At 36.8% G+C, this 24,718-nt stretch overlaps 2 protein-coding genes across 2 annotated transcripts in view; both read left to right on the top strand.

The window, feature by feature from the left end:
* The first annotated feature begins 1,852 nt into the window (after positions 1-1,852).
* LOC145974576 (aminopeptidase N-like) overlaps positions 1,853-24,718 on the top strand; it is a 31,834-nt gene continuing 8,968 nt past the window's right edge. Inside the window, exons 1-6 of the mRNA XM_083104492.1 lie at positions 1,853-2,358; positions 2,471-2,950; positions 3,088-3,274; positions 3,625-3,778; positions 5,129-5,210; positions 6,013-6,374. Of these exons, the coding sequence (XP_082960618.1) occupies positions 1,859-2,358; positions 2,471-2,950; positions 3,088-3,274; positions 3,625-3,778; positions 5,129-5,210; positions 6,013-6,374 (1,765 nt within the window). The 5' untranslated portion in view covers positions 1,853-1,858. The remainder of the gene's footprint in view (positions 2,359-2,470; positions 2,951-3,087; positions 3,275-3,624; positions 3,779-5,128; positions 5,211-6,012; positions 6,375-24,718) is intronic.
* Positions 18,438-24,548, top strand: LOC145974955 (uncharacterized). The gene is made up of 4 exons (XM_083105094.1): positions 18,438-19,409; positions 19,513-19,650; positions 19,773-19,961; positions 20,230-24,548. The coding sequence occupies exons 2-4, from the start codon at positions 19,590-19,592 to the stop codon at positions 24,546-24,548; spliced, it is 4,569 nt and encodes a 1,522-aa protein (XP_082961220.1). The 5' UTR covers positions 18,438-19,409; positions 19,513-19,589.

The raw sequence follows: 24,718 nt of genomic DNA, 5'->3' as shown, positions 1-24,718 counted from the left end.
GTCAAAACAGATGACTACAATAATTGCTCATAATGACGACCACCAACTTCGATGCAAGCATTGCAGCCTGCGAAGCATGTTCTGGTACACTCTTTCTGGTGTAAAGAAAACACAAAATTGTTTCGAAAAAAAAAATTTAATTTGCAATTAACAATTACATTTTTTTTTTCGAAACAATTATGTGTTTTCTTTACACCAATCGATTCCTCTCATTATTTTGTACATAAAAGTATTAAGGTAAGATAATCGAAAAATGAATATTTTACTAGATATTTTATGGTTTATGTAAAATTAAGAAATTATTTCAAGCCTTATAACTCGAAAAGTACTTCACGAAAAAATACTTTATTATAGTGTTTTGGAAAGCTCTCGACATAAGCTATAAAAATATGCAATAAAAAATAGGTGGTTCCATTTAAGAAATTAAAGGTGTCCTTAACCTCACCTTAACGATGCCATCCAAGGTCAAACCAATGACAACATCTTATGTTCCCCTCAAAACCATACAATTTTTGTCGAAAACGTTTTTCTCTAAAATGCTTAGTTTTTGAAAGAAAAGGGGTGTACGGGTGGTCTAGGACACCCTGTATACAGGGTGACCCATTTTAACTTAGGCAGCCAAATAACTCGAAAAATAAGCAAGATAGAGAAAAATGTTTTAGACAAAAGTTGTATGGTTTCGAGGGGGCCATAAGATGGTATCATTGGTTTGACCTTGAAGAGTCATTTGAAGGTCACGTGAAGGTCACTTCAATTTTTTTAAATGGAATACCCTATATATTTTTGTACATTCTTGTAGCTTATTTCGAGAGCTTTCCAAAACACTATAATTAAGTACATTTTCGTTAAGTACTTTTTGAGTTATGAGGCTTGAAATAATTTCTTAATTTTACATAAACCGTAAAATATCTTGTAAAATATTCATTTTTCGATTACCTTACCTTAATAGTTTTATGTACAAAATAATGAGAGGAATCAATTGGTGTAAAGAAAACACATAGTTGTTTCGAAGAAAAAATATGTAATTTGCAATTAACAATTCCATATTTTTTCTTAAAAACAACTATGTGTTTTCTTTACACCAATTGATTCCTCTCATTATTTTGTACATAAAAGTATTAAGGTAAGATAATCGAAAAATGAATATTTTACAAGATATTTTACGGTTTATGTAAAATTAAGAAATTATTTCAAGCATCATAACTCAAAAAGTACTTAACGGAAAGGTACTTAATTATAGTGTTTTGGAAAGCACTCGAAATAAGCTACAAGAATGTACAAAAATATATAGGGTATTCCATTTAAAAAAATTGAAGTGACCTTCACGTGACCTTCAAATGACTCTTCAAGATCAAACCAATGATACCATCTTATGGCCCCCTCGAAACCATACAACTTTTGTCTAAAACATTTTTCTCTATCTTGCTTATTTTTCGAGTTATTTGGCTGCCTAAGTTAAAATGGGTCACCCTGTATATATACATTAAAATATATAATTGCACTAGGAGAAATCTTAAAGATAGCTAAATTGAGATAAATAAGAGTTATGTTTATTGTGCTTGTCCTACTGGAATTATCTAAATACATCCTTCATGTCTCCTAATATTCAAATTCGAAAAACATATTTTATATGTCGTTTTAATAATTTTTATATTTATCTTTTCTAATCATTCCTTTATTTATTAAACTGTATTATTTTAATTTCTTTTTAAATTAATCGTATTTTCTTATAAAGTGTTTTGTAAATTTTCTTGTACCTTTTTTCACACAGAAATTGATTTTATTGCATACTCTTTGCAAATACTTTTTTTCTTAATGAAGAAACGTTCTTTTTATAGATATCCGAGTGAAATTCAACATGACATTCTTAAAACTATTATTAAGTAATAGTATAATATACCTTGCCATAGTGACAATAGCGAGTCCTATGGATGGTGAAGAATCAAAAATCAAAGGAATCGATGAAGAATCGAAAATCGTGCGCAGTGTATTAAATAACAAATCAAGCAATATATCAGATAATATACTTCCGATACATTATGACATACAGTTAATGTTACACAATAATTATCTCCATAGCGAATGCATAATCACTTTAAATATTTCTTATGCAAAACAATACATAAGTTTTTATGCACCGGATTCAGCGAGGATAATAGTATCGACATTAACGAATATTAATGATACGGTTTATGAAGCAATCTCAAGAAATTTTATTAAAAACAATATTGTCGTGCTCGATTTCGGTGATGTCTCGTTGCGTGGAATATACGATCTGTATATAGAGTATGAAATCTCAATTAATATCGTAAGGGAATCTTTCGGAATTCCGTACATAAACAAAGATGAAGAAATAGAGTAAGTAAAAGAATATATGAAATATCAAAAACAAATTATACATTTGTGCATTCTACGCTTACAATTATCTAATATTATTCATTATTTAATGTTTATCATTAAAATACGGCAGGTGGTTAATCGCAACAGGTATCAAAGCGAAAAAACAGCAAATATTTCCATATTGGGACAAGCCAGAATTAAGAAGTACTTTTGATATTTTCATACTGCATCATTCAAAATACAAAGCTTTGTCAAATATGCCGACAAAAACTACTATATTTATGTCCGATATTATGATGTGGACATATTTTCACAAGACTCCTTTGATCTCCATAGATAGTGTAGCATTTCTAGTATCGGGTTTTCATCAGATCATCCTCTCAGATAATAAAACAATTCGTTCATCCATATGGTTCAGACCACATTCGGAACCGCATCTAGAATTTGCGAAAACTGTTATTTCTTCCGCTAGTGTATACATTCGTAATTGGAATATTTGGAGGAGAGAACTTGCGCGGACCTCTGTTTCATTTGAGAGCAAAGTGGATCATGTCGTAATCCCGGATTTACAAAATGATATGGAACAGACTTTGGGTTTCATTTTTTATCGGTAATATATATAGTTGAAAATATAGGTATATTTTAAAAACTATTTTAATTACATATTATATTGTAATCCATTTACATAAGAAATTATATTAATATCCAAAATTTTTCATACACATTAGTATGTATAATTATTTTTAGAGAAGCAGATATCACTTATAATGAAGAATTAGATCCTGTCGCATACAAGACGATAATTGCGCGCTTAATTTCACGTGGGATGGTACAAAAATATATTAGAAATCTGTTCAGACCAACTTACTTATGGCCTCATACATGTTTAAACGAAGGATTTAATATATTTTATCAAGCATACATTATCGGCAAGGTTATTTTATTACTAACGCTATTTGAATACGCAGTCAAATGATTAATGGTTTAGCAATATAAATAATTGTTAAATATTTGTGCAAATATTCTGTTTTATTTCTTAAATGTAAGAAATTATAAGATTCCAAGTATCTAAAGTTTCTAGAAATCCGGTGAAAGAAATTTAATGAGAACTAAATATGTATATGTCTTTGTATGAAAATTATCGCAGAAAAATTTACACACACAAACACACATACAAACTTTATTCTTAACAATAGCATATAATAAGCTAATTTTGATAAGTACCAAAAACTTTTTCTTTTTGATTATTTATGATAAGTTATGATTATATCGAATTGATTTTAGGCTCTGCCAAATTCCCGAATGATGGATTTGTTTGTAGTTCAAGTTCAACATGAATTACTCTATCTAAATACTTATGTTGTTATAAATTCTACTTTAGAATATAATATAAGCTATCCTGAAAATTATATACAGTCTTCTCTTTCTCATATCAAAGGTATGCGTATAACACTGCATAATTAAACAATTAAATAATTATAAATTTCTAATGTTAATTTCATAGAAAATGAGAAAAGTCATTTATAAACAAAAGACCCTGTACGATTCTTATGGAAATTGAATTTTGAAGTTTGGTGAAATTTGCAGAAACTCTAAAAATAAATAGTTTGTGGCAAATCAAAAGTCACATTAACCGCGATATCGTTTGATAGAGCCATTTCGTCGCTACAAGCGTTCAAATGTCGAAATAAATAATGTATTATTGAGTAGAATCACACACAGTTGATTACTTTTATTAATACATAGATATTATATTTACGTGGAAAATATGTACATAAATGTATATACAGGGTGTCCATAAACTTCCCATATACTATATTTCAGAAACGGTTCAAAAATTACGAAAAATCATGAAACAGGTGTTTAATTATTTTGAGAGGCTAGTCCTTCAAAGCAATTAGGGAAGTTGTATCCCTCTTCCATTCGAAGGGGGAGACTTAGGGGAAACTTATATAATAACTATACTTTCAACTAATTATATTTTATCAAATATCAAATAGCATGTTATGGCGACGACAGCGGCGATGCTGCTACACACACATTTTTTCCATGTTAATAAATTAGTAAAATGTATTAATATAAATGATCAACTGTGTATGACATTCTAATATATTATTTATTTTGTTTAATATATTATTTACTTTTCCTTAATAGTATTGAAATAACGCCTTATATCGATATTTGAATACTTGTAGTGACGAAACCACTTCATCAACCTTATCACATTTATTATGACATTTTTTAAATTTTTATTGTGTTTTCACTTAAACTATTTATTTCCAAAATTCAGGAAATTCAATCAAAATTCAAATTTCTTCGAAATTCAATTTCCGTAGAAAGAACCGTGCAAGGCCCTTCATTTGTAAAATTTAATATATTTTTTCATAATATTTGCAATAACGTAATAATATCTAACTTTAAAATTAAATTTTTATATAATTTTTGGATAATTTTATAATGTGTAATTTCTTTTAAATTATAACTATACATGTTTATCTAAGATTTCAAAAAATCATAATAAAATATAAAATTAACTGATTCCTTATAATTGTCTAATTTATTATTTTTAACAAATTTTTAATCATTCACTATTTATCTGTTATTACAAATTTTTTCGTTGAATTGTATTTATCAATCTTTTATAGCTGCTTACTTAGATTTAATTACACAAACTTTGGGTGTGATATATTTAATTTTATTAATTACATATATATTCACAAACCTTTATTGCGCATTGCAGTAAAGTCATTTTAAATATACTAAATTCTTTTTTTTTCAAACGTTATAGGATCCATTGTATGGCGCATGTTAATACGAACATTACCACTTCATATATTTTCAAAGGGATTCATGAAATATTTGGATAATCAGTAAGTATAATGTATTGTAATGTAATAATATACATCATAGAGAAGAAGGAAGAAAAATCAAAATATAAAATAAATTTAATAATATATTTCCAGTTTTTTAATGTTTAAATGACATAGATATTTAAAAGCTTAAATTTATACTGCTATTTTATATTTATAAATTTTTGTTAAGATTGATTTTCAACTTTTTTCTCTATAAATATATAACAGATATTCATATTTTCTAAATAACAAATAATTTAAATTGAATGATTTGGAGAATGTAGTTTTACAAACATAGATTATAAACACTCTAAAATCTTTGTAATATAAAAATTAATTTATTATTTATTCAGTCACGACGAATGCTAACATAATTATTAATAAATATACATTATTATATATTAAATAAAAATATATAAATAAAATATAAATAAAATATTTTTATTAAAAATATATACTAAAAATATATATTACATATATGTATCTTATATGTTTTTATTATTTTTGTATATGTTATAAAAATAATATATATATATATTTTTTTTTCCATTTTTATAACATATAAAATCCATGAATCTATCGTGTATATAATGAATAATTGTATATATTGTATATATGTAATATATACACGATAGATTCGTATATTTTATATATATATATTTATATACAATTATATTAAGTTCATAAATTTCTATCTCTGTAGGAGTTACATTATACATTAAAATACGATAATAAATTTTATAAATTATGATTTTCTTTTTTTTATTTATTTATCAATTTTAATATGGTATTAAAATTATCATAATGTTAAATCTTATAGATTAGATGATCCTGGAGCAACAACTTCTCGTGATTTATGGAATGTTATGAGATCTGTCATGATTGAATTGAACTCCACGTATGATTTAAATATAAAAGACACGATAGATTCGTGGATTATGCAGAGGTGTACTATCGTGTTGAAGGTGACGCGAAATTATGTTACTGCTCTTCCAAGCGTATCAGTAGAATTTTACAACAAATCAGATGAGAAACAATATTATATACCTGTTACTTATACTACAGTGTCGAAACTCGATTTTAACGTAACTTGGACGAATTTTTGGTTAACACCATGGCGTTCAAAAATCGAACTCTTTTTTAAGAAAAATGAATGGATTATTTTCAACTTACAACAAGGTGGTAAATATTGAATAAAAAAATTATATCTTTATTGTTTATTTATATATATATAATTTCAAGTATATATATTTTAGTACATATATCATGTTTGTAAAGAAACCATTTTATATTAGTACAAAATTATTTACATATCCAAATTCTCAGAATTGTTTTATTATTATTTACATTTATATATATATATATATATATATATATATATATATATCATATTATATATATCAGATTAGATATCATATATGACATAAGTTTTAATTAAATATAATCATGAAATGTATTAAAACTCATATATATAATATAAGATATAACAAAAGATATTACAAGTATATTGAAATTTTAACAATATATTTGAAATTTTCATTTCTTGCTGTAATATGTAGAATTGCTGATACAACCTTCATGTTAAATAATAAAAAACGGAAGATGCAAACTTCTCTAATAATAATAATATATTTAATACTGAAATATCTTTAACATATCGAAATATGTTTAATCAATATATATCATTTCAAAGTATTTAATAATCGACAAAAGTAATTTATTTTATAACAGGATACTATCGCGTCAATTATGATATTGCGAACTGGCGAAAAATTGCACAATACTTAAATTCTGAAAAATATATTAATATAGGGTAAAGGTGCCTATTATAAGATAGGTTCCCAATATAAGATAGCCTCTTAGTAACGACACCGTGCATTTGAAAAGTGTGGTGCTTGCGTCGCTTACTTCCTCGGATAAACAGGTCCAATCGTGTATCAATGTGCGCCGGCCAGCGACAGCGAACAGGCGAGGACACGCTGATTTGTCGCGGAAGCAAAATCATAAATTTTTCCGCACTAGATTCAAGGTACGTTAAATTTTTATAAAATTTGTTTTGAATGTTGTAAAATATTAATAAATTCGTCGCTAATGTAGTCTATTTTATGATACTAGTGCACATTATAGTGTTTTATAAGTGAAACAAAATGATTTTTGTTGAATCTCGGTCAAATGGTAAGCTCTTAATAAGAGATACCGAAGGTCTCGTAATATGAGATGTCTCATATTAGGAACCATTTTTTTTGTAACGTAGATAATTGATTATTTTGAGATTATTTTATGTTTTTAGATGCCGCCATCAAAACGAAAAAGCTGAAATCCCAGCTTCTAAGTTACAAACTCAATGATAGTTGTGATTACCTACCTAATGCGACTGAAATGTGATCTCTAGTTAAATATTTAAGGATGTTTTTTTATTTTATTTTTCTAAGGATAGTAGTAGATATGGGCCACTATGGTGCGTGAAAACAAACCCCCACCACTCGGCCCCTGGCGCCGTGGGCGTGGCCAGGTGAAGTGGAGGGAGGCGTTCTGATTGGTGGAAACAATGCCCCACCTCCCGAAGTCTCGATTTTGATTGGCTTGCACCATAGTGGCCCAGAGTTTGATTGGCTTGCACCATAGTGGTCCAGAGTTTGATTGGCTCGCACCATAGTGGCCCAGAGCTGCGATTGGTCGACGCCGGCTGTGTCGCCGATTTATCAAATTTTTATTTCCCTACCTCCGCGGTACTAGACTCGAAGAAGAGCAATCCTCCTCCCACTCCAGCCCTGGCCCACCTGTATAGGGTTCCGAGTCAAATTCCCGTTACCTAGCCCTTAGTCGCTCTCGCTACGTCTTGGCAGAACGAACCCCCCCCCCCCCACCTACCGACTTTCGGAGGGTAGCCGGCGGTATACCATATGTCTCGAGGAAACAATCCTTACCTCCCCACTCCGTCTCGGGGCCCGCTATGGAATATCGAAACAAGCCCCCTCCGCTCGAACGGTTCATGACGCACTTTATCGGAAAAAGAGACAAAGCATCTCAGTAGGAGACAATAATTATTATAATTATTATAATTATTATAATTAGACTACATTGCACTACAGAGGTAAAAAGATGAACATGCGGATGATTGAACGCAAGGCTGGGGTGTTATAAAGGAAGAAGGGAAAAGTTAAAAGTATTAAACACGAATTAAGATAAAAAATTTTCACATTTATTAATATATCCGCATACAATTCGTAGTACTTCGCAAAAATTTTTTTTATATCTTCTTACAATTAAACACGCTATTAATTAACATTATATTTTTCATGTTTTTTTTCGCGAAGAAAAATTTTATGAAATAATTCTACGATTAAATGATCGTTATATTTGCAATTTTCGGAAAAAAGACTAAGAAATCCATCGAGATCGTAACCGCTGCACATATAATATAAAAATACACAACTGTAGAGTCCGCAGGTTTGAGAGAAAAGCCCTTGTAGTTGTTCGGTATTCCATCGATAAATGTTGGAATTTCGCCGGAGACGTAGGAAAAAACCCGGATACAAGGGCGGTATTCCGTAGCTATCGAAGTATGTCCCTGTACCGTCTTCGTCGAGGAAGAAAGCGATCCAGTGTTCTCCAGGGCGATTATGATTGTCCGTATTAGCGACGATGGCCGTCGACCTCGTCCACGCCATCGGCAATCTGTCGGCAGGATAGACTCCCACATGTTTGACATCTAGCTGACGCAATGCTTGCAGAATTTCGCGAGAGTCCATTTGTTTGCAGCGAAGACGAGCGAACAAGCGGTATTATTTGAATAATTTCTTTTGGTGGCTTGTTTTCGGGTTGTACAGCTAACGGATTTTCTGTTTGCGCGGAGCGGTTAATAGCCGCACGTTCGATTTTTTGCAGATTTTTCTTCTCTATTTTATTATTTGATTGTGCTTTAATATTTTCATTTTCATCGTCGTCGTCGTCGTCGCTTACTATCAAAATTTCGGGAGAACTGCAAGTCGTTCGAGTAATGCTGTCTCCGTCGCTGCTGAAATTATTTTGCGCAACAATCCAGCTTTTTAATTTGTAAGCGTTGCGTAATGCACAATGAAAGATTCCGAATTTTCGAAATCCGTGATGTCCGCACTCTTCTTCTACCGTCAGATTTTTGAATGCCGGTGAGATGCCTTCCAAATTATATATATTTCTAGAAAGTAGATTCCTCAAATAACTCGCTTTCTCGTTTTCTCTAACATAAATGTGACGCACGCATCTTGTAATTTGCCGCAGTTGCGATGTAAAATATTTCGGATTAGTTTCGCCATCGAACCATTCAATGCCGTGATGATTTCGCGTGAGCCAGTTGTTTTCTTGTCTTATTTTTTCAGGTAATTCCGCAAACGAATGCGTCGGTATCATAATCCAATGATCGACGATTGGAGCGTCAATCGCTACAATAGCAACCTCCTTAGGGATAAACTTTTTCTTCGCATCGCGGAAACCCTGAATATCGACGACTATATCCATCTTACGAAAAAAACTTATGTGATTCGACGCGAGGCTCTATGTAAAACAACGACGCCGAGCGTGTCTCCAACGAAACTGAATATTTTTCGAAACGTTGCGCACTGATGTCGGAGTTTTGAGCGAAGTAGAGGGGGAACAATTTTAAGCGTCTATAAAAAATTTACCCCGAAAAATCGACGATGACCTGACGAGACGAGTCGATTTCTATGACATTATCGAATTCGGCATAGATAATACAATTAATCGTCTCGGAAAGTGCTCTTACGAATCGCACTTCTAATCGTAAACTACCATGTTTGACGAGATTCCAATGTCCAGCGCAATTAGCGGATAGATCGGGAGTAAGATCAAAAGCGAATAAAGTATATCCTTTGAAATAGTCGTCTCTGCTTATAGAATTTCCCTCGTTCAAAAAATGAATACCTGTTCCCGAGAAAAGCGTTTGATAAGCTTCGATGTAAAGCGGTTCCTCCTCGGAGAAAGCTGGTTGCAAAGGTCTACTGGGGATTTGCGTGCCATCGACGTACAGCGAGAAGAAATTTATTCCGTAGTTCTTGAAATTAAACGGATTTAATTTTCTGTCACCGTTAAACGCTTTATTACTAACGAAACCGACGTCTATTACTCGCTTCGGTAATTGACCGAGTATTACATTATCTAACGATTCACCCATAACGCCGCTATGAATCGTGAATGTTTTAACCTCGACTCTCGTGAGCGGATACTTGGCTGTAACTTTACTCATCATTCTAGCATGCGCGAGTAACAAACCCGAGCTTATTTTCGCCCTTCTAACGAGCAAGGTAGCGTCGAGAATGTGAATTTTCGATGTTCCGCTTTCCATGAGACAGAACGAATCTTTCGAACGAACGAATCTCAACCGTACTTCTACACCGTTAATTAAAAATTTGTCTTGATTGAAAACGTCGCAATGGAGATGTCCTACGAGATCTAACGCCTTTCCTCCGGAAATGTAACGAGCGCGTCTCGCGAGAGCGGGATTGCCGGGATTTGTTTCCAACATATCGTCCATGTGTCCGGGTGCATCCATGTCCCATAGACAGGAAGTTAGATGGGAAGTTTTTGCGGGTGAAGAATAATTTAACAACGCCTCTATGTACGCACGGTACGCGTAAGCGTTGTTTGGAGGCGACACGAGCTTTTGATTGAAATACACGTCGATTTGATTGAAGATAGAATGAAGCAAATGATTTACAGGGCCTACGGCTATTCTTTCGGCGCTTGTTCCTGAAGCCTGTCTCGTGGAATCGGCGCTTGTTTCTACACGTAGACGAAGACTCAGCATGGTGTGCGTGAGATCTAAATATTCTTCTCCGTGTCCGGGGATGACGAATTCTATCGGCGAGTCGTCCGAGAGAGAGGTCACGGGTTTGTAATGAATCCATTGCGAATTTTCGATGCTAGTTTGCGTAGGTGGTAGAGAGAAGAGATCTAGTTCGCTCTTTAAACACTCGCTCGAATGCGTGTGAAGAAAAGACATATTTCTTTATCGCAAATTGCTCGCTGTCGTCCGTCGCTCGCCACCGTCGTTAAATTAGAATGCTCCGAATATAACCGCTTAAGAAAATATATCGGATACGGTACGTTTTTTACCGATTTTACGTCGTTTCGCAGACGTCTTAAGTCTTTTTTTCACAACCGTACGACTTTTCTTCTTCTTTTTATTTCTCTGCGCTTTTGTACTCGTTCTTTTTTTCCCAACCGCTTTGATTTTCTTACTCGTCCGTCGTCGCTTGCGAGCCGATGTTATTGCGGATCGTGCGATGTGATTATCAAGCCCGACAAAAGGGAACTGAGCTACATGCATTTTCGCATCAGACTTATATCCCGAACCCTTCATTAGACTACTTATTTTTTCTTTGGCTTTTCTCTTGAGTTTGTCTCGCGATTCTTCAAAACGGTGTTTGGCCGCTACCTTAAATGGCGTATTGTTTTCGACGTCTTCGATTACATTAACGCCAGCCCGTAAAGCTTCTTTTCCCACAGCTCGCGCGGCTTTACCTAAATATGGTAGTACGCGTCTGAATAATCCCCCGAGAAAACTGCCGATTCCGTGACCGCGCTGATAGGGCGATCCGACGAAAACTCGCGGGATTCCGCCGCCGCGTCCGCCTCCGTTCTGTAATTCGTCGCAATATACCGAGTAATAGTCCATTAATAATAATAATAATAATGAACGGTCAAATGCGTTTTTCTCTTTCGCGGATTCCGTGTATTTTATAATATCTAATCGATACACCTAAAATGCAAAGTTACCGTCAGCGTTCCGAATTCGAATGGTATGCTCTTCCCCAGCTGATCTCTTATATCTATTTCGATCGTACGGAAACTCGTTCGCCGCAGCGCGATGTATTGCGCGGGCGAAAAATGCTTTATCTGAGTGGATGCAAACGGATAATCGTTTCGTACATCGTGCGCGACTATTCGAAGAAGAGGCGATTGTACATCGCCCGTAATATAAGGTTCGCAAATGTCGCAGTAGACGAAAAGCTTGTCTGGAATACCTCGCAACAAACTAGCTGGTATGTCGGCTATTATATAGTCGTCACCCGTGAGTACAAAAGGAAATTTTGGAAAAGCAATGCTCGAAGAAGGAGGAATGTCAGGATTGTAGTAGATCGGTAGTAGATCGTTCGAACTTCCACAGCGTGAATCAAAACCGAGCATACGACAAAGCTTGTCGGAAAAATGCACATGATGTTCCATATCGCATTTCCTCTCTTTGCAGGAAAGTCTCATAACAACTTTACCACCAGCTTTTAATTCCCAAACGACATGGGCTTTTACGGGTTTGCACGCGTCATTCATTGTCTCTATAATATCGCGTACGCTCGAATAAACGCCTGGTGATACTTCGACATCCGCATGAGAAAACGCATCGATGCTCTTATTAATATCGATAAACTTTATTGTTCCTTCTCCAGGGCGTATATGTAAAAAGCTACACGGAAACTGGATCTCCGTGAGCGCTACTTCCCAACGACCGCTTAAGTCTATACGCTGAGGTAATTCGGTGGTGAAACACGTTGTTTTATTTTCCGGAAAGTAGCGCATGCTACTATTACTCGGGAGGATTATGTGAAATTCTTCCCCTCTCATTTTGATATTAAACTCGAGGCTGATATCCAAGAATCGAATTTAGAAGGATATCCCCGCCAACTAACCAGTAATTGTTTATTGTCGCCCCGTCCCTTGGTTTTTATCACGTGGTCTACGATAAATTCTCCCTCTCGTAAGTCTTTAATAACTTGCGTTAATTCCTGCTCGTAAAAAATCCCGTCTATAACCTCGCCCTGTAAATCGCTTAGTTCGTATACAGGAGGTCTTCTCCATTCGAGAACGCGATGAATTCGAAATATTTCTTCACTCCATCCCGCCTCGTATCCTTTCTCAAACGCTGCTTTTGCTCTACTAATGCGTACGAGCTCGCCCGCTCTGTATTTACACTTTTGTTTGCGCCCGCGATTTTTTCTTCCTTCACCATCTTCGGCATTGATATTCCAACGTCGATTCATATTTTCTCGCGCGATACGCGCATTTTCCAACGTAACGATCGCTGGTTGCATTTTAATGCTAGAATGACGAGTATGATTGTAAGCGTGAACAATATCCTGCAAAATATCGATATAACGGCGAGTATTTTTATGTGTAAAATAGCGCCACATCCTCTCCTTAAGTGTTCTATTGAAACGTTCGACTATAGCTGCTTTGATATCGGGATTTCGCGCTACACGAAATCGGATGTTTTTTTCTTTTAAGAATTTTTGTACAGCGCTCGCGATAAATTCTTTACCTTTGTCGGTTTGTAGGTAAACGGGTAAACGTTTTTTGTTTCTCGAGAATATGTTTTGAAAGGCCTTTATCACGCACGTCGAAGTTTTATCGCGCAAAGGTTCTACCCAAGCAAATTTGCTAAGTACATCGATAACCACCAGTAGATAGGAATATCCGTCGTTATAACTCTTAAGATTACGAAGATCGATTAAATCAGCCTCCCATAAATCATCGATATTTGTCACGTTATAATGTAAACGCGGAAATTTTCGTCGTACTGGACGATGCAGCGTGTACGCGTCTTGCGATTTAAGCCAGTCGACAACCTCGTTACGCGAGAAATTCGGCTTAGCCGCTCGTGATAAATTGACCGTCGCTGAATAACCCGCGTAGTGCGAAGGATCGTAATATAATTTTTCGAGTTCCATCTTATTAGAATTTGCTCCAACCGAATAAACCTCTTGCTTTCTTCGTCGGGGAATTCTCGTCCTTACTTGCTAATGTTTTATCGGCCTCATCCTCATCCTCATCGGCAGATATAAATACCGTATCTCCTTCGGATACAACTGTCTCGTTTAACCTGCTGCGTGAACGACGAGTTTTCGGAGTGGAAGTAACAGCTGCTAATTCGCTGCTTTTAATACGACGAGCTATTTTGCCTACGTGTAAAAAACTACGATTTCCTATGAGACTGGAAGGTGTGTTTATGTCCTGCAGTAATCGCGCAAACTGAACTCTTCCGATTGCTTTTACTGTTTTTCTCTCGCGTATCGCGTCATTTATGAGATCGCTAATATTCGAACCCGTTACAACCGCACCGTTTATAGTCACGAGTCCTTGTCTATCCCAACCGATCTTTGACGACGGAGCATCGAGTAAATATTTCAATAGCGTGTGAGCTTTGTAGCGATAAGTTTTCGGCACACTTTCGATTATATTTTTAATCATTTCCGCCGATTGATCGCGTTTTTTTCCGAAACTATTAGCGTCACCTCCTCCTCCATCTTCAACGCTACTAATTAAAGTACGCGTAAATTCTTCGGTATCGTCATCTTCCAAGTACATGTCCTCGTCTTGCTCAGTTTTATCATCGGCGTCACCGTTTAAAGCCCCACGCGAATCTTTGCGAAAACGCTTTTTTGCATCCCGAACAAAGTAAAGATAACGTTGAAGTACTTCTTTATACATTTTCCATCTTTCACCCACGTCGGCGGGAGTCGAGAGATTGAGAATACGACACATCTCCGCATCGAGTCGCGATAAAGGGGTTCCCGGTGTCCGTACAGATTTATTATTATCATTTTCCGTATTATTAACATTTTCCGACTGTTGATTTTGCTGCTGCTGCTGCTGCATTCGTTGCATTTTTTCGAGATTTTCCGTAGAAATTAAAACCATTTTTTTAGCCTTTTCCATTTTTAATACTTTTCCAAATATTATTATTTTTCCTCACAAAGAATATAAAGAATTGTATTTCTTTTCACTCGCCGATAATTCGTGATAATAAAGCTCCGAGTATAGGGCCGATAATATAGGGTAAAAATCCTCCGCGTTGTACCAATAGTTTTCTTTTAGTCTTCAAATTACCCCGCTTTGCCGCGATGCGCCGTAAAGTCGTTTTATGCTTGGACAAGCGCTTTTTTTCGCTAGATTCGAGTGGTACGTTACCTTCGAGCGTATTGAAAATACACTCCTGAATACACTTTACAAATTTATTGTCGGCATCGCGTAAGAACGCCGCTCTTTGATTTTTTTTCAAATAGCATAGAGTTTTTAAGAAACACAGGTTCTTCTCTCCGATGCAACGTTTTGCAGTCTTTATTGCGCTATTCGGTAAATTCCTCGCTGTCGCTGTCGATGATGTTTTGTTAGTGTCTGCTTTTTTCACCATTGCGTCGTAATCGCACAACTACAACTCGCGGCTGCGAATACCTTTCTTTTATACGCTTCCGGCTCTAATGACAGATTTACGTGGTATGTAGACGTAATGTAGAGTATCCTCCGGAAAGATACACGTGCGAAATCGGTATTCGTCTGGAGTCGATTGTTTCAAATCGAGCAATAAATATCCATGCGGCTTCGAGGTAGCGTCGTAGTACGCTTCTTCCATAAATTTTGGATCGTCGGGATATACCTGACGCGCTAAATGACGAATTTGCGCACGATCGCGCGGATTTTTGAAAACTACTATATAATTCGCGTTGAGAGATATGTCGCGCTGTCCACGTCCCTGATGGAAAAGATTTTGCGAAATGAGTATAACGCTGAGATTCTTATGATGACTTCCTTTCGTAAATAGATCCACGATAGCGTCGCACGAAGACGATTCCCTCATAAGATCGTCGATTATCACCAATTTCGGAGAAAGCGCATCGTTAGAATAATCCTCCGGACGCGGTAACCCTTCGCGAAATTCGATTATATTTTTCCTCGATTTTATTAAAGCATTATCGCTATATTTGCTCTCGCTTTTCTCTTCTTCTCTCTCTCCCGTGTCGCAATGTAAGCACTGATACGCATCTTGTCACTCGGCGTAATAAAATAAAATTCTCTCGAATCGGACATCGGACATGCGGGATAAATGTCGAAGAAATGTTTTCACGAAAATTGTTTTCCCGCATCCCGTAGGACCGCAGACGATCGACGTCCAAGGATGTTTCCAGCGCACGTCCATTACACAAAATAATCGATTTCGCGTTTAGGAACAATCTCATAAATAAAAAAGTAAACGACGATATTTAACAACAATAATCTAAGAAAGAAAAAAATGCGCATGCTCCTCGAATATTATACAGGAATGTAAGAAGAAAATAAGCTTATTCGCGTGGGGCCCCATCCGCGCCGGCCACGTGCTCGCGCTAGCGTTCTCTGTTACGCGTGCGAGCGGAAAGCACCGCTGATTAGATGATACACGACGCGCGACCGCGAGTAAGCGTATTCGCGCGAGGGTAAGCTCGCATCGGCGACTTTCGCGAGCACCAACGCTAATGAGCTTATAATTGATTCTCCATATACGCTTATAGTAAAAATAAAATGCTTAAATTCTGGAAAATATATTTTAAATCGATGTATCGCCTAAATTACAAAATACCTGTACATACTCGTATTTTATGAATCAACCGATAGCTGACTCAGACAAACACTATCCCCCCGTGATATAATAATAATATCTAGAGATTCTTAAAACCTTAAACACACGTTAAAAAACTAGAGACATTCAATAAAATAATCTCATCTTAAGATAACCGTCAATGGTTTTCATTTTAAAATAACCCCGCTATATTTGCAATAGTGATTAAGAAAACAATTCTGTTTCCAAATAATTTAGGAAGATATGGAAAATCTTTCTCACCTTGAATCTACCCTAGCGAAACCCTCATCCTAAATCCTCAACCTATTTTTTTCTCATGCTGAAACAGCATATATATCGTATCGACTAAGAAATCTGATAAGATTTCACATTTTTTTAAATTAAACATTCAGATATACCCCCGCCCGTAATATCTATAAATTTATCATTCGAATCTTCCTTAATAAAACATCCCCTAAATATTTTTCCCGTGGTGAATCACTCGAGATATAGCTTAGAGAAAATTTTTAGAAGTTTCTAGAAACGTTTATAGAAGTTTCTCGGTATTTTTCTTTGATTATTGTAAAATATTTTGTTTGAATACGCATTTATGCTCACTTCTGCCCATATTATTTCCCCCCACTCTTTTTGCTTAGATTTTTTTTTAGGTGGGAGAAGCAGTAATATAAGCGCGAGGACAAACCGTGTATTCATTCGAATTTCGTCGTTAACAGAAGTTAAGTCTCGAGCGAAGAAGAAAAATTCTACGCAAATACGCTAACGTTGTTGTTGTGATTATTTTTTGCACAGTACATTTTTCGAGTTTGTTTCGAGTGGTTAATAGTAATGGCTGGAACGACCGAAATAGCCAGTTTTGTGAAATCCTCGCATGTTTGCGATATTAAGGAGCCGGAAAATGGAGACAATAAAATCGGCAACGGTGGAAGAAACCGACATTTGTTGCTATCAACAACATACGGACTTAATTCATCCTTCACTAAGAAGATACAAGTGGGATTGCAATCGACGAAGGAAGACTGTTTTGTTCCAATTGTTAAATTAACGAGCAATAATGCCGATGGGATTTGTCTCGACTCCGACACGTGGCAGCAATTTCAATCCTGCATGGAACATATGAGACAGTATTTGAACGACGATCAAAAAAGAACGGGAGGAATAAATCCGATTATTATTAACAATATCACCATCAACTTTACCAGCGCTTATGGCTCGAGGGCTATTCTAGTGGCATACAAGGAAACCAACGAATATTCCGCGAGTAATGTCGAGAAGGAAGAACAACCTCCGTCGAAGAAACGAAAAACTTATAACACCGCTATCGTGATGCAGAAAGTTACTTTCCTCGGCTTGGAAAATATTATAAAATGCATAGATACGCATTTGTCGCAATTAATTAATATCGTTGATATTACTGTCAATACATGTGCTAACTATATAATAAACGAAATAGAATTAAAACTTCCCTCATCGTACATAGATTGCGAAATTATAAAACTCACAATTAAAGGAAATTATGAACAAATCGAACAAAGTGTTCGAACTCAAATTAATAATTTAACATTTTTAGATGTATATTTCAGCATTATATTTGTAGAGATACTTTCGCTTAAATTTAATGAAATTTCTCGTGCGATTTTACAAAAACAAAAATTTTATGAAAACCAATAAATAAATGTACATCGATAAAATATAATAAATAACATAACAAGTTTTTCTTAAAAAAAAAATTCACAGAGTACTTTTTACTACGTTTTCAACATATTTCCCGATATCTCCTTCTGTCCTTTACTGCGAACACGCAGCAACACGTCGTGTATTATTATTATTAGCATTAAACGTGTATTTTTTCTTATAAAGAAACAAATAATTTTAAAAATTTATTATATTCGAGCAATAGCTATGGTCGACGCAAAATAAAAATCTTTGACAAATAAAATAATTACAAATTTTTTTTTATTACGCCTAGTTTTTAAGAAATCATATGCGTAAACCATTACTTAATTAAGGTAATTAGCAAAATGTTTAGCGTCAGTTGCTTTCTCGAAAAACAAAATAAGAAATGAAATAGATTATTCGCGCTACGGTGAAAAATATAATTACAATACGGTATATACGACTACAAGAAATTTCAAACTTCTACATTTTTTATGGACTTCTCCGTGCGCTGATAAAGGTTTGTTTGATTTTCCTTTTTGAGTGGGGAGGAAAATATATAAAATGGACAACGCTTAACCGAATATAAGCATTTTCGAGATTTTCTTTGCCCGAGGAAACTTGTACGATTTTCACGCGCGTGTTATTCCTTTAAGAAAAAAATGGCGTGTAATAAAAATTTGATATCGAGTTGTGCAAAGTTGGCTGCGAGTTTATCTCCAAAGATAAATTCCGCGAGCTACATTTCCAAATTAACGGAAACAAGTGAACATAATTACAGCGTATTTTCGAATTTCGCGTGTGCCTGCTCCGATACATTGCTTGCGATTTTATATAAATTGGGGCATTTCGGCGGCGACGCGAAATTACTAAATATTGCCGGCGAAATAATTAGTGCACGAAGAGCCTTGAGCGAAGATGAAAAATATGAAGAAGAGGAAGATGTAGGTGGACATATAACCTACCTACTTCGAAACTACAGTAGGATCCAGTCGACGGGTAATTATTTTACTTATTTTATTTATTTTTGCTTTCAAAGAAAAAATACGAAAAATCGCGATTATAAAGTTAAATATTTAATTACTAATTAATCACAGGAAACAATAATCTCGCGAGAACAGCGATAGTGCGACCTTCACGTAGACGCCGCGCAGAGGAAGAACCCGAGGCAGGTCCTTCGCGTAAGTTTTGCACGTAATGAAAACGAGTGCTAATTTTTCTCGGATAGAATGTTCGGTAGTAATAAAAATAATCAATACTAATAAAAAATATTCTACATTTCAGGAAGACCGCGATTACTCGAGCAAAATCCGGCGATTCCCGTTGTCGTTCTTGACGACGACGACGACGACGAGGAAAGCATGAACGCTGACGACATCACATATGCAATCAGTAGCCCTGATAGCGAAGTGTTCTCGCCGGGTAAAGATGATGATTATGTAAAAAATAGGCTAAAACGAAAATTCAAATATAAAAATAATTTTAGAACTGTTTTAAATTTTGTTTCTATAATATTAAATATTCGAATCTTGAAATATTATTAGAATTTCCGCGAGAGATGGAGGAGCGCGAGAGAGTGGAGATTAACGAAGAAGAGCCAGAAGAGAGTGGGGAAGAAGAAGAAGAAGTGCAGGAAGAGGAAGAAGTGATAGTGCTGGAAGAAGAAGAAGAAGAAGAAGAAGAGACTGTGAGAGAGGAAGAAGAGGAAAATATATACGCTCCCTCCAGAGAAGGTAACTTTAATAATTTATTTCTCGATATATTTTTATGCTCGAATTTAATCCAAATTCTTAATTTTTCTTTAGAAACTCGTCGCTGGGGGATTAGCTATTCCCCAGAATATTAGTAGCGGAATAAAAAACAACAAATATTGCTAAAAAGGTGAGATTATTTCGTTGTATTATAATATTTATAGTACGGATTACATTCGAGTATAAAAATATTAAAATAATAAAAATAACAAAAATAGTATTTATAATTTATACGGTTTTTTTTTAACAGTACAATACGGAGGTGGTGTTGACGGCCAACAAAATTCTGCGCTCTCCCACACCAATGAGGAAGAAGAAGCGGAAGAGGATGAGACTGAGGGGGAGGTAGCCGAGTTACCCCGCTCGGAAAATATTTCATCCGAGACCGAGGAGGGTGAAGAGGACGAGGAGGAGGAGCATGAGTACCAGCAGCAACAACAACAGCAACAACAACAACAGCAACATCAGCAGCAGCAGCAACAACTTCACCAACAGGTCGGAAATAATAATTTTAATTTTGTAAATTTAATATCGGAAAATGCGCGACAATTTAGAAGATTCCGGGTAATCGGTAGAGAAGCGAGTTTCGCGATACGTCCGTTGACTGAAGGCAACGATATATATCACTCGTTAGAAAACGCGTTTCGCGAAATTCACGCGTATGCGTTAAATTCATGTGAACCGGACGATTACGTAGGATTATCGTTTGATTCGCCGAATTTATCGCATGGTCCTGCGGGTATATCTTTTCGTCCGGCGCGTGATTTGAGTTACGAGGACATTTTGAGACTTGTGAGTTCGTTAGCACAGAGCGCCGGTGGTCTCGATATCGCCGACCAATTTAACATACGGGTTTATAATGTCTCGATGCCTTCGGGTCGCGGTCGCGTCACGTTAACACGGGAGGATGTCGCGAAACGTTCGATAGTCGAAATTAATAATTCCGATAACCTGTGCTTCCCTCGAGCTCTCGTAGTAGCTCAAACTTATAGCGAGCGCGGTAATATCCGTACGGGTGAGCTGCATGAGAAATGGAACGCAATAAGATATCAGCATTCTTCGTTACAACGCGAATGTGCATTGCAATTAACGAGAAATGCCGGTGTCGCAATACCGGAAGAGGGTTGTGGAATTCGTGAAATCGAACGTTTCCAGCGTTATTTCGCCGCCGACAATATCGCGATTATTGTGTATAATTTTAATACTTTCGGTCGCGGCGAAAAACCGATGTATGACGGTGCCGAAATACTCGCTTCTCTCGGACGCGAGTCCTCGCGGCGATTAAATATCATGTATTACGAGGATTCGCGACATTATAATCCTATTTTAAATTTAAAAGCCGCCGCTGGTACTCGCGATTATTGCGTAGCGTGTAATGTAGGCTTCCGAAACGATAGACCCAATAGTCACCGGTGCTTAAATAAATGCCCGCGATGCTTATCCGCACCACCGTGCGATTCCACTTACGCCGAAATAAAATGCGACGCGTGCAATCGGCTATTTTACGGTGCAAGGTGTTTCGAGCGTCATCGTAGCGAGAAATCGTACGACGGTAGAACACGCGCTAATGTTTGTAGCATCGTGCGATTTTGCGATAGTTGCGGGCGTAACGTTAAATCGAATTTAAAACACGAATGCGGCGTTTCTTATTGCAAATTATGCCGTTCACAACAACCGCGCAATCATATGTGTTATATGCAACCTCTTCGACAACGTGTCGATATTTCCTCTGCCGGGCCATCTTCATCAGCGATGGTACCGGATGAGGTAGATATATCTAGCACGAGAGAAGAAGAAGCACGGAACATATGTGATAACGCGGAAAAGAACGAACGTGCATATGAACGCGGAAAGGGACGTGTGGCTTTCGTATTTTACGATTTCGAAACGTGGCAGGACGAGACGGTCGAAGGAACGGGAAATATAAAAAAACATATTCCGACGCTATGCATCGCGCAACAGATTTGTGAAGCATGCGTGGAGGAAAATAACATGCCCGTGTGGTGCCGTTGGTGCGGAGTGCGAGAGTTCGTATTTCAACGCGATCCGGTTAAACAGTTTGTAGATTTCGTTACGCGTCCGGTAAAATATTTTAAACACATAATTTGTATAGCGCATAATGCGAAAGCGTTCGACGCGCAATTTATTTTGAAATATATCGTGGAAAATTGTAGGGATATTGAACCGAAAGTAATTTTAAACGGCACAAAAATTATTCTTTTAACCGCGGGACATACAAAATTCATCGATAGCGTTAATTATATGCCGATGCGCTTATCCGAATTACCTAAGGCTTTCGGGCTAAAGGATACTGAGGATAAGGGCATTTTTCCGCATTTATTTAATACTATCGAAAATCAAACGTACGTCGGACCGTTACCCGATGTACAATATTATTCTCCGGATAACATGAAATCGCAAGAGCGCGAACGCTTTCTCACATGGCATACCGAAATGAGGGAAAAAAATACCGTGTTCGACTTCCAACGCGAGATAGTGCGCTATTGTCGTAACGATGTTGATATTCTTCGACGAGCGTGCGTAGCGTTTAGAAAAATTTTCCTAGATCGCGGAAATGTATGCCCGTTCGAGGAATGTACAACTATTGCTTCGACCTGCATGACGGTTTTCCGGAAAAACTTTTTGCAAGCCGATACGATAGGCATTATTCCTACGGGGGGATACAGATGCGCGAGCAATCATTCGCGTAAAGCCTTACAATGGCTGATATGGATGGAGCGCGAACTCGACCGCCGTATAAATCACGCGGGGCGTGCGCGGGAATATCGCACGATCGAGGGTACGCTCGTCGATGGTTATTTCGAAACGTCTGTTGCGGGAAAGACGCAGCGTCACGTGTTGCAATTTCACGGTTGCTTTTGGCACGGATGTCCAACTTGTTTCCCTGTAAATCGCGATAAAGCGCTTTCGTCGGGGGAGGATCGCGGAGATACATTAAATTCGCGATATGAACGAACTCTCGCAGTTTCATGGCGCCTTCGTCAGCGGGGATACATAGTGTCGGAAAAGTGGGAGTGCGCCTTCGACCAAGAAATGCGCGACAATCGTGTAATGTATGATTTTCTCGCGAACCATCCGATGGTAGAAACACCACCGCTCGATCCTCGCGACGCGTTTTTCGGTGGGCGTACGGGAAATATCGCAACTCAATACGAAGTCACAGGTACGGAGAAAATACGCTACGTCGACGTATGCTCATTATACCCGTTTGTATTGAAGACGGGCGCTTTTCCGATCGGTCATCCGGAAATTTACGTCGGCGATGAATGTAGCGCGTTAGTCGGAAGGTCACCGAATTATAATTTCGACTCGCTCGAAGGCCTCATACGCTGTAGAGTACTCCCTCCTCGTGATTTATTTCACCCCGTACTTCCGCATCGCGTACGAGGAAAATTACTCTTCGCGTTATGTCGTAGTTGCTGCGAAACATTTTCTCAGACACCGTGCACTCATAATGATAGCGAGCGTGAATTCGAGGGTACCTGGGTAACCTGCGAATTACGCAAGGCCGTCGAGAAAGGTTATCTCGTAACGTCGGTAAGCGAAATTTGGCAATATAGAGTTAGCCAATACGATCGCGCGTCGCGGCAAGGTGGATTGTTCGCCGAATATATTAATACGTTTTTACAGCTTAAACAGGAAGCCAGTGGTTGGCCGAGCGAATGCGGGGAAAACGACGATGAGGCAAAAGAGCGATACTTGAGGGAATATGAAAAAACTGAGGGTATCGTTCTTGATAAGCGAAACATCGCGCGGAATCCTGGTTTACGCTCGGTTGCGAAACTATGCTTAAATTCATTCTGGGGAAAATTCGGCCAACGATCCAATTTGCCGACTACCGAAATCGTAAAAACACAACAACGTTTCACGACATTACTAACGAGCGCCGAATACGAGATAACCGACATATTACCCGTGAATGACGAGGTAATGTATGTTTCGTGGCGACTGCGACAAGAGGCTCTCGTTCCCTCGCCGATAACAAACGTCGTGACAGCAGCGTATACGACTGCACTAGCGCGTTTAAAATTGTACGAGTACCTAGAACGTTTAGATCGTCGTGTATTATATTACGATACGGATTCGTGTATTTTTATAAGCACCGGTGATTCGAACGAATACATGCCGCCTACGGGAAATTTTCTAGGCGACATGACGGATGAACTCGAAAGCTACGGCCGCGGTAGCTATATCGAGGCGTTCGTGTCCGGGGGCCCGAAATTTTACGCCTACATCGTGCGAACACCGGAGGGTAATACTCACGAAACTTGTAAAGTTAAGGGTATTACTCTCAATTACGAGAACTCGCGACGAATTAATTTTAATGCTATAAAAAAGCTACTATTAGCGAGAGAAAAAGACACACAGGAAAACGAAGAAGAAGAAAATAACGAAACTTCGATAAATCTACGCTTTAATGCGATTCGACGTACGGCGTTTCATGAAATTGTTACGCGAAGTGAAACAAAAATATGTGCGCCGGTATTAGTAAAGCGTAGATTTATCAATAGCAGATATTCGCTACCATACGGATATGTGTCGGTATAACAATATTCTTATTTCTTGGGTGACTTTTTCTTTTTTAAATAAAAGTCGCGCATTTTCCGATTTTATTTTAAAAAATAGAATTATAAATATTGTAAGTAGCATAAGAAAAATGTAAAATTTATAACAATATAAATATAATTCTTCTTTGTATATATTTCTGTATATTAATA

Source organism: Camponotus vicinus, unplaced genomic scaffold, assembly GCF_025532165.1.
Source record: "Camponotus vicinus isolate PSW18456_S1 unplaced genomic scaffold, iyCamVici1.0 SCAF_7, whole genome shotgun sequence".
NCBI lineage: Eukaryota > Metazoa > Arthropoda > Insecta > Hymenoptera > Formicidae > Camponotus > Camponotus vicinus.
This window is presented reverse-complemented; position numbering and strand designations above follow the sequence as displayed.